Below are 12,006 nucleotides of genomic sequence, written 5' to 3' on the forward strand. Positions count from 1 at the left end.
TTGGACGATATAAATTCGCTGACTGCTCACCGAGCTTCACTACACATCGAAGCCGAGGTGATACTTCAGCAACAGATATACAGGTATAGTCCTGAATATAAGCGAACAGGGCGAGTGCGCAACTTGCACTGTGTAGCGTTTCTTTATATACGCGAAAGCTATGACTGCAGTCGCGATTATTCTTGCATTTGGCAGATATTAGTAAAAGTATTGCGTGCGTACTTAATATTTGACGTATTATCGAAATTACCCCGTGGATCAGTTCGGCCTCCTCTAAGTGAAAGTGGGCGGTACCGATACATTGTAAACAGACCGTGTGACAGACGGTGTGATTGCATTTGAGAACGAAAGTGTGGAGCATTAGCGTTGTTTTGAGCCATTATTCAATAACTGTATATATTTATTTGCGAACAACGAGCGGATTTTATAACAATTTGTTCAGTTGGCGTGTCGATGATCCAAGTCTGTATCGTAGTTCTCTGGAACAGTGTTTGAGTTTAAAGGGCTTATTTATATGCAAACTACCTACGCAACCATTGCTATTTAATATACTGTTAAGGTTTTCCCCAGGTCATTTTTCATTGCGATTGTTAGTGGTTGCTATGACAGTGGGACGCCGTATACACGCGATCTTTCATTTTACAGAATTTCAGTCGGGCACGAGTCGACTGTTGCGATATTAAATGTTCATTTCTACAAAGTAGAGATCAAATTTGGGGTTGACGTGAAATGGATTTAATTATTTGTTCAATAAATGTTCAATTTGTTTTAGTTATTGATTTATGGAAATGTATATATACGGCCACACTCAGTTGGCGTGTGACGTTTTCAGTGTTTCTGGTCTTGGTTTAATCTACATGAAGATTTACCTCCATGGTTTTATAGACAATTTAGGTCATTAACCTCTACCAAGACCTTGTAGATAGGATGTGACCTTTTTAATGTAAACTGACCACACTTTTTAACCTTATCATACTGCAAGATCTGGTAAAGATGTTAATTGCGTGCAATAAAATTTTGTGTATACAACCCATTTTCCCCATAATGTGAATATGTTACTGCTTGTAGTATGGGACCCATATTGCAGTCAAGACAAATCTAAGACTTAGAGCACTTTACATCCTTTGGGGTAGTTGAGGGGGTGGAAGTGCCAGTTAATTTGTTTTTATCTAAACACAGAATGTACCCTGGTGTTTATAAAAAAAAAAAATTGGTACATCAATTTGAAACATTTTTTTCAAATTAATTTTCACACCCCCAGTTATATAAGTACTGGGTACAGTCACAACCTGATATCTGTCCCTATGTGTAGCTTTAGTGAGCTTATTGTTAGTTTTCATATTGTACTACAGACTGGAGGAATATATACATGGGTACATCATTATTAAGATAACATACCTAGCTGTTATAATCCTATCAAGCTGTGATTTGTGCATTTGTCAGCCTGACTTAACCAATCAAGTAGCTTCTGTAGGTCATCTGACCATTCACAGCCAATAGCATACGTTTTAGATGGTACCAGATCTTAAATCATGCAGTCAGATTCTTTAGTTAGCTCAGCTCACAGTACTGGTGAGCTGTACATTTTTACACCACATTCTTGAATGCATGCTACCACGGTTACTAAAAAAGTAGCCACGATGCTACATACTGGTAAATTAATTTTGATTATATTTTTTGTTGATTTGTTTTTATATTTTCATGTTAACAGGAATTGAGTGCTCTGACAATGCCACCTAAACGCAAAGCTCCTGCTGCAAAGGCTGGTGGGAAAAAGACAAAGAAAGGTGAAGAGGCACCATCAGATTTGAAGACAGCGATAGAGGCATTGAAGAAGACTGATACAGGAAAGAAAAAGAAGCAAGCTAAAGTTGATCAAGCCTGTCCATTGAAAAACACTGCAAAGGTGAAATGTGGGATAGTGACTTAATTTGAATGAGGAGGAAACTATCAGATTAGGGCCAAAGGGATGAAAATTAAGATCATGAATCAAATTTAGTCAGGCTTTTAGGGGTGGAGCAGAATGCCTATTATTTTTACAATTTTTCAAAAATTTTTTGCAGTCAATTTTGGCCCAGTTCCAGTTACTTGTCACTGCACTACTTTGACTCGGCCTCGAGTTCCCAAAGAGCCTAGGCGAACTGCTTGTGGCAGAAGACTTGGGGGGCATAGTTCTGTTTTTATCAATCATTCCAAGATTGAATAAAAATAATATTATGGAATTGGTCAACAACTGGTAATCAGTGTTTTGTTCAATTTGCACTTTAATATTAAAATAATTTAATTAAATATTTGGTGTAATACTATTATTACTATACTAATGAGCTATCAATACAAGATTTGTGTATTTGCGATAAACACAAGGCGGCTCTGAAAAGATAACGCACCAAATGTTAGTACAGCCTTTGTCAACATGGTTGTTTGGTTTAGTGATCTGTGACATAAAACTACTTAACAAGGAATAAAATTACTGTAATTGGCCAGTGGTACATGACAAATACAAATTTCTATTAATTACTAGACTAAAATGTGGGCTGTTAAACCCACCGCTTCTGAGTTTCTCCAGTCTGTTGAGGGCAGAATAACATGCACGAACAGAAACTATACAAGCGAGACATAGAATGGAAATCAAGGCAAATTTCAAGTCAGCATTTCTTTGAAAATGACTTAGGGGTTCACCTTTAGAAATCTTTGGGGTGGAAATTAATATAACTGTAGTGCAAATTTCTTCTCAACATTTCACTGACTTGAGCTTAATTTTTTAGCTCCGCTGTCGACTTATCATACGAGTGATTGTCCGTCGTCGTCGTCCGTGTCAATGTTTTTCGACTTCTTCTTGAAAACTACAAGCCTGAATGCTTTGATACTTGGTGTATATGTACCTTGGGTAGGCTTCTCTTAGATTTGTCCATTTCAAGATGATATCTTTAATTGTCTAATTTTAATGAATTCGTTTTGTAATTATTGGTAAAAAGTGATATTTTTCGAATTCTTGTCAAAAACAGCAAGTCCGATTGCTTTGATACTATACATATTGTTTATTTTCTAATGATATCTTCAGTTCTTTAATTGAAATGTGTATTGCTAACAGCGGGGCTATCTCAGTCGACAGGCTGTTTGTTTTTATTATACTGTTGTATTTTTAGTCCCCGTTCGGACGCAGTCCGAAAACGGGGACTTATGTTTTGCCCTGTGTGCGTCTGTCCGTCCGTGCGTGCGTCCGTCCGTCCATCCGTGATCACCTGTATCTCGAACATGCATGGACCGATTAAGTTCAAACTTCACTCGTACATCACACATTATATGGGACATATGCACATGCATTTTTTTCATGATCCGATTAACGATAGCCGAATAGCGGCCATTTTAAGGCCAAAAATGCATCAAAATCGCACATTTTCACCATTCCGGACCTGGATCTCAGTTATGCATGGACGGATTTTGTTCAAATTTGGTACATACATTAAACATAATAGGACCTTGATGCACGTCATTTTTTTTTTTGGATCGGGTTCGAAATGGCCGACTGGCGGCCATTTTGTTTTAAAGAATTCAGTTCTGGATCCGTATCTGAGACATGCTTATATTGATCGAGTTCAAACTTCACACACACAAGGTACATCATGTCACAAATATGTATGTGCATTTGTTTCATGATCTCATTAACGATAGCCAAATGGCGGCCGCTTTAAGGCCGAAAATGCATTGAAATCGCACATTTTCACCATTCCGGACCCGGATCTCAGTTATGCATGGACAGATTTCATTCAAATTTGGTACATACATTAAACATAATAGGACCTTGATGCACGTCATTTTTTTTTTTCGGATCAAGTTCGAAATAGCCGACTGGCGGCCATTTTGTTTTAAAGAATTCAGTTCTGGATTCGTATCCGAGACATGTCTGGATTGATCAAGTTCAAACTTCACACACACAAGGTACATCATGTCACAAATATGTATGTGCATTTGTTTCATGATCTCATTAACGATAGCCAAATGGGGGCCGCTTTAAGGCCGAAAATGCATTGAAATCGCACATTTTCACTATTCCGGACCCGTATCTCAGTTATGCATGGATGGATTTTGTTCAAATTTGGTATATACATTAAACATAATAGGACCTTGATGCACGTCTTTTTTTTTTCGGATCAAGTTCGAAATGGCCGACTGGCGGCCATTTTGGTAAAGAATTCAGTTCTGGATCCGTATCCAAGACATGTCTGGATTGATCAAGTTCAAACTTCACACACACATGGTACATCATGTCACAAATAGATATGTGCATTGGTTTCATGATCTGCTTAACAATAGCGGAATGATGGCCATTTTAAGGCCGAAAATGCATCAAAATCACGTATTTTCACAATTCCAGAACCGGATCTCAGTCATGCATGGATGGATTTTGTTCAGATTTAGCACAATGTGTTGTACATATGCATGTGCATTTCGGTCATGATCTGCTTTGAATGTATATGTCACTCAAATATGAACGGAACGGGGACATGTCATTGACAATGACTTGTTATTTGCTTTTCTCGCCATACGTGTAGGGTTTTTTTCTGCTATGTTTTCTATGATTTTTTTTAATTTCATCTGCAGATTGTTTTTCAGGCATATAAAAACCAAAACAATCACCTCAACTTCATGGCATCTCACTCAGTCACATTCTGGCTTTGTTGACAGGTATACGAAGACTATGACTGTATGCTAAACCAGACAAATATTGGTTTTAATAATAATAAATATTATGTAATTCAACTTTTGGAGCAATATTCAAATTATTATTTATGGACACGGTGGGGAAGAGTGGTGAGTATTTGTTTATTTATTCATTATTTTTGTTTATTTACAAAACTCACATAGGTTGTAAAGAAGAAACAGGCTGATGATTAGGTGCTAGGTGAAGTGCCAGTAGCCAATGAGAGGTATTCTTGTATAAAGTCACTTCTTCCAACTGATTGGCTAGGCAAAAAGATTTTTTATTGGGTAGCCAATGAGAGGCAATCTTGTATGAAGTCACTTCTTCCAACTGATTGGCTAGACAAAAAGACTTTCTTATTGGGTAGCCAATGAAAGGCAATCTTGTATGAAGTCACTTTTTCTAACTGATTGGCTAGGCAAAAAGACTTTCTTATTGGGTAGCCAATGGAAGGCAATCTTGTATGAAGTCACTTCCCCCCACTGATTGGCTAGGCAAAATAACTTTCATATTAGGTAGCCAATGAGAGATAATCTTATATTTCTTGAGCCTAGCTTGCAGCAATGAAATACAAGAAACACTTTCACCTTCGGTATGTTAGAACAGCACGTGTTGTGAAAACTGCATTCTTCAATCGACTATTTTCGGTTGACTGGGAGATCTCATGTTATGCATGAAATTGAATGTGAAAACAGATCAAAGGTTTAGCATTGTAGTTGCATCATAATATTATGAGAAATTTGTATTTTAGGGCATTTCCGAGCTTAATAATGTGTATTAACAATTGATGATGGTTAATGTTGATGAAATAAGGGTATTCTCAATGCCATTTTCGGCATTTTGACAATAATTCAGTTCGGTCTGCGCAATACAAAAGGTCTCACAATGAACAGAAAATCACCTATTGTGCCCAACTGATTCATAACGTTGCGAGCCCGCCACCTATGGCAAACTCGCTCAATGCTTGAGAATGACTTCACACGAGACTCGTATTTAAATCCTCGTTCTCTGTACTTACAGGTACATTTCACTTGTCAAAAGAAATTACCAAATCAATCATACATGTATAGTGATGACAAAGTTTTAACATTCATAGGGTGAGCCAGGAGCCAACGCTTTGGCTGGACCAAAAACAAGCGCAGAAGCTATCAAGATGTACGAGAAAAAATTTAAAGATAAAACAAAGAATGACTGGAACAAGAGGTCATCGTTCTCACCGGTAGCAGGAAAGTATACACTTATAGAAATGGATGACGAAGATGAGACGGAGGAGGCTAAAGAAGAGACGGTCAAAAAGGTAAATGTTGCATTCCTGTTGAGTCTTTCATTGCAAAATTCATCAATATGTTTTTGTTACGAGTCACGGTAGCATGAATCATTGCGAGATAATACTGTCATCAAAAATTTGACAGCATTTTGGGGGACAAAATTTGGCAATAGTGACTGTGACTTGGTGTCTTAAAGATCATATAGAAAAATCTGCTGCTACAAATTCTGCATATGCACAATCATACGTTTCAGATTTCTTTTTTTTTTTGCTTTCATAGATGGCACAACTTGATGAAATTGATGGTGTCAAAAAGAAAATAGCTGCATGTAGGCTGGATAAACCAACGCAAGACTTAGTGAAGCTGATCTTTGATAATGACATGTTTAAAGAACAGATGGCAAATTTCGAATTAGGTTTGTAAATGCAAGGTTATTGTCTAAATTGGTGGTGGTGTTAAGTTATGTTAAGATTTTCACAGAAATATACATCAATGAACTTCTATAGTATAATGGACCAGATCAAGTACGCGTTTTGTATTCTTTGCAGTTCACTCCAATGATATTACAGTTGGCTATAATGAGAATGATCCCCCCCCCATATGTTAATCATTTATTTATATGTATTCATTCAAATGTGTATTAGAAGCTATAAAATAGTACAATGCAACAGAGGGGATGCGGCTTCTATTAGGGCATCTACACTTATGAGAAATGATGAATTTTTGATTCTCAATTATTCAAAAAGAATTAGAGATGCGGCTTCTAATACAGATTTTACGGTATTAGTCCGTAGTAGCCCGGCATTCTTCCAAAAAATGTTGAGCTCAGTAAATCCAGCCAAAGCAATAAATAGATCCTTGGAGTACAATTTAAACAAACTGCTGTGATTTCCTTCACACAGATGTAAAGAAAATGCCACTTGGCAAGCTCAGCAAGTCGCAAATAGCCAAAGGTTTTGAAGCACTGGAAGACATAGAGAAGGCATTGGATGAAAAGAGAACTAAGGACCTGGCATCATTAACATCACGATTTTACACCTTGATACCACACTCGTTCGGGAGAAAAGTCCCACCAGTTATAAACAACGCAGAAATGGTCCGGAAGAAGATGGATATGTTATTAGTATTGGGTGATATCGAGGTGGCGCTGAGTTTGCAAAAGGACAAGAGCACGGTAAGCATTACTGTATGGGACACCATTTACAGTTAACAGTCTGAGTACACACATAAAATTACCTTGAAATTTTTACTCTTGTATTAAAAAACAATATCTTCCCATGCATAGTGAGTGAGAGTCTCGCAAATTAATATATATTGTACTTATTCTATGTTACTTAGCACCTGGGGTACTAAGCTCCAAAAATTGTGTGACAGGAACTTACTCAAGCTCCCCTCTCAATATCAACAACTACAAGAATGTAGGTGAATAATTATTCTTTTTGATTTGACTCTGTAGAAGAAAGAGTTAACAACTGAAGAAGTGGACCATCCATTAGACACTAATTATGAATTACTGAAATGCCAGTTGAACCATGTGTCCCCAGCCAATAAAGAATTCAAGGTAAGATTCAGTATACTGTGACCACAAATTAAACGTGCGACAAAAAGGCCTACAATGCACATATATTGGTGTTTCATCTGGTTTAAACTAACATTTTTTTTATTTCAGATTCTCCAGAAATACATGGATTCAACACAGGGATGGTTTGGCGCTGCCAAGATTTTAGATCTGTGGAAAGTAGACAGAGATGCCGAGGCAAGTACATTGGCCATTTCATATTATTTCTAACTTGTATACCTTGAATGCATCAACCTATCATATATGCAATTTCAAAATGTAAAAATCTGCTAGATCCTCATCACATCATTGAAGTTGCATGCCCTTATCCTTATCTACCTTTGGCAACATATTTATTGGTGGTGACTATGATGTTTAATTCTATTATAGGATGTGCGTTTTTCCGAACATGACAGTACTGGAAATCGACGTCTACTGTGGCATGGTACTAACATTGCAGTAGTAGCTGCAATTCTTAAAGGTGGACTTCGTATTATGCCTCATTCTGGAGGTCGGGTTGGCCGGGGGATATATTTTGCATCTGAATGCAGTAAATCTGCTGGATATGGTAGGTAACTCAACAGGCATTAGGCTTTACATTTTTAGTGGGTGTTGTTTTTTAATCGTTCAGTATGGTTAATATATGTACAACTGAAACAAACTATTTCTTAGTATAAAGTATAAAATGTTAATCTCTTCATGACCAGCATGAAACATAATTAACTATGCAAGAGTTATGTATGCTGGAGCTAAGTTACAAAATAACCATTTACCATATATGGTCATATATTCAAATGCTTTTTATCTTTTTCTTCCTCAGTGAGAAGAACCCACAAGAACATTGGGATAATGTTTCTAAATGAGGTAGTATTAGGCAAGGAACATCATATTAAAAGAGACAATTCATCATTAAAATCTGCACCAAGTGGTTATGATTGTGTCATTGCTAAAGGACATACTGAGCCAGGTAAGACAATTAGCGCAATACCACATGGTCAGTAAAAATATTCACACACACACAAAAAAGCAAGATACGAATGATTCAGATTATGCATACTGTCCACAATTATGGTATTGATACAAGTCAACCTGGTATTTTGACATGCAAAGTAACTACACCAAGCTTGCTATTTTAGAAACCCATACATTTCTGTATATCAGAGTTGTGTCCAAAAAAAAAATCTGTTGTATTGAACTGTATACAATAAATACAATTTCCAGTTTTCGTGTGTGCTTCTATTAGAAATACATGTAAGCAAACAGTTGTATTCATTGTATATTGGATTATTAAAATACCTCTGATATTTACCTAAGTGCATACACTACTACTAGAGCAAATACATAATTTTTCTTGTGCATTTGTGACATGTGAAAATACATTCTCCCTCATGTGATTTCTCAGCGTGTGTAAAAAAATTAAGTATTCACATATAAATTAATTTTAGTAGCAGGACAGCATCTAAAGAAACCTGATTCAATGTTTCCCATCTGTTCAAGTTCACCTAACATTATACAACAAGTCTAAAAGCTTAACACTGCAAATGAAGATTCTTACCTTTCTAACATGACTGGGTACATGCATGTTAAAGGGCAGCAGTCGTTGTGCCGCGCCCTGTTCGATATCGGACTCATAATGACGTATACAACGTTTATTCACATTAAATTCGAGCACGCGCTGCGTGACGACCACCACGCTTTAATAAAATTCATGTTTGTATTGAGCAAAGTGAAATAGAACAGAAATAGTTTTCTGTGAGTGATGGCTTGATATATATGTATAGAATAAAGAGTGGTAGCATCCACTTTGGCATCTAGCAGCATGAGAATAACTTTTGGTGGCATATTAGCATAAAAACAAGCAGCCTGTCGGCTGAGATAGCTCCGCTGTTAGCAATGCACATGGCAATTAAAGAACAGAAGATATCATTAGAAAATGAACAAATCGGAGAGAGGTCCACATGTAGTACCTATATGTATAATATATCAAAGCAATTGGACTTGCGGTTTTCAACAAGAAGTCGAAAATATCACTTTTTACCAAAAATTACAAAAATATTCATCAAAATTAGAGAATTAAAGATATCATCATGAAATGAACAAATCTGAGAGAGGTCCACATGTAGTACCTATATATGTAATATCAAAGCAATTGGACTTGCGGGTATCAACAAGAAGTCGAAAATATCACTTTTTACCAAAAATTACAAAAATATTCACCAAAATTAGAGAATTAAAGATATCATTACAAAATGAACAAATCTGAGAGAGGTCCACATGTAGTACCTATATATGTAATATCAAAGCAATTAGACTTGCGGTTTTCAACAAGCGGTCGAAAATATCACTTTTTACCAAAAATTACAAAAATATTCACCAAAATTAGAGAATTGAAGATATCATTACAAAATGAACAAATCTGAGAGAGGTCCACATGTAGTACCTATATATGTAATATCAAAGCAATTGCACTTGCGGTTTTCAACAAGAAGTCGAAAATATCACTTTTTACTAAAAATGACAAAAATATTCACCAAAATTAGAGAATTGAAGATATCATCATGAAATGAACAAATCTGAGAGAGGTCTACCCAAGGTACATATACACCAAGTATCAAAGCATTCAGGCTCATAGTTTTCAAGAAGAAGTCGAAAAAGTAAAACATTGACACGGACGACGACGGACAATCACTCATATAATAAGCTCCACTCGACAAAGTCGACAGCGGAGCTAATAAAGGATACTAAGCATACAGTAGAACACATGCTGGAATGACAGTCAACCCAAATCGCTGATGTCACATCAGTGTAAGCATCACCAATTACCAATCACCAATGTGGGTTATGTTATTATGGTGTATAGACTGTTTTTCCATTCATTGCAAAACCTCACATAATAACTGAAAGGTGCAAACCAAATATCTGCCACAAAGATCAATAAAGCTCATAAAGCTTGAATTTTTTTGTATATAGTTGTCGAAATGCTGAATTTTCAAAGTGAATGTCGCGTTGAGATACCCTTACTTCATCAAAATTGAACATTATCAATGCGTATATAAGCGTGAAAACACCCCCAAATATATGTTCGTGTTAGTCGAATCTTGCGCAATGTTTTGACGCCTGTTTTGTCCTGTGTTTACGTTTGATTTCACACAAAATGACAAAAATAATCATCACAATTAGAAAATTGAAGATATCACCACGGAATTAACAATCTGAAAGAGGTCCACATGTAGTACCTATATATGTAATATAAAAATAATCGGACTTGTGGTTTTCAACAAGAAGTCAAAACTATCACAAATATTCACCAAAATTAGAGAATTGAAGATATCATCATGAAATGAACAAATCTGTAAGTGGTCCACATGTAGTACCTATATATGTAGTATCAAAGCAAATGGACTTGCGGTTTTTAACAAGAAGTTTAAAATATCACTTTTTACCAAAAATGACAAAAATATTCACCAAAATTAGAGAATTGAAGATATGATCATGAAATGAACAAATCTGAGAGAGGTCTACCCAAGGTACATATACACCAAGTATCAAAGCATTCAGGCTTGTAGTTTTCAAGAAGAAGTCGAAAAAGTAAAACATTGACACGGACGACGACGACGGAGACGGACAATCACTCATATGATAAGCTCCGCTCGACAAAGTCAACAGCGGAGCTAAAAAGCTGGATGCTACAATGACGTGCCTTTCCCAAATGTATGACGCATACAAGTTCTTTGTATTAGTGTAGAATTACAATTATAGCACGGTTAACATCTTAACAACTGTTTGTTCTTTATCTCCAGATCCTAAATTTGACACCACTATAAAGCTTGATGGCAAGGAGGTAACTGTACCACAGGGTAAACCCATTCCACAACCCAAATGGAAAGACAGTTACTTCTCACAGAGCGAGTATTTGATCTACAAAGAAAGTCAAAATAGAATCCGATACATGCTGAAAATACAGTTTTAAGAAAGACCCTAGGGTTCTTAGAGTTGACAACCACGTATTTTCTACTACAAGTAAAGTACAAGAAAGTTATTGTTCAAGAATGTGTGCCAGTAGTTAATTTTTTTTCATGATCAATCTTAATCCCAAAGCATCCAAAATTAACTGAGGGATAGCAAACATCACTGTTTTTGCATGCTAACTTTGAATATTTTTAATGCTCCCAAACTGTGTATCATTTACCTTTTTCAACTTAACTGTGCAATAGTTAATACTATAACTAGTCTACTTTTTTATATAACTTTTATTCATATCTATTTTTATCACTTTATTGAAATAAGAATGTCTACATAGAAAACACGATATTTAAATATATATGTATGTATGTACAAAAAAAAAAGTTTTTAAAATATTTCTTGGTTGGAAAGATGCACATGATAGATAGAATGATTTTATGAAAGAATTGGAAACTGTTGACTCTGTTATAATATTTGTATGACCGAATAAAATTGAGTTTTAGTATTTGTCTGGA

The 12,006-nt window shown here is 36.0% G+C and overlaps 1 protein-coding gene across 1 annotated transcript; it reads left to right on the plus strand.

Moving 5' to 3' along the window:
• On the plus strand, positions 1-11,996 carry LOC100376841 (protein mono-ADP-ribosyltransferase PARP3-like). Its single transcript, XM_085496874.1, has 11 exons — positions 1-83; positions 1,712-1,906; positions 4,687-4,812; positions 5,799-5,999; positions 6,250-6,385; positions 6,873-7,144; positions 7,427-7,531; positions 7,640-7,726; positions 7,919-8,096; positions 8,349-8,495; positions 11,329-11,996. Exons 2-11 carry the CDS (start codon positions 1,730-1,732, stop codon positions 11,496-11,498), a joined length of 1,599 nt encoding a protein of 532 aa, XP_085353000.1. The 5' UTR covers positions 1-83; positions 1,712-1,729; the 3' UTR covers positions 11,499-11,996.
• The last annotated feature ends 10 nt before the right edge of the window (positions 11,997-12,006 follow it).

This window comes from Saccoglossus kowalevskii, chromosome 3 (assembly GCF_978046115.1).
Source record: "Saccoglossus kowalevskii chromosome 3, keSacKowa6.1, whole genome shotgun sequence".
NCBI lineage: Eukaryota > Metazoa > Hemichordata > Enteropneusta > Harrimaniidae > Saccoglossus > Saccoglossus kowalevskii.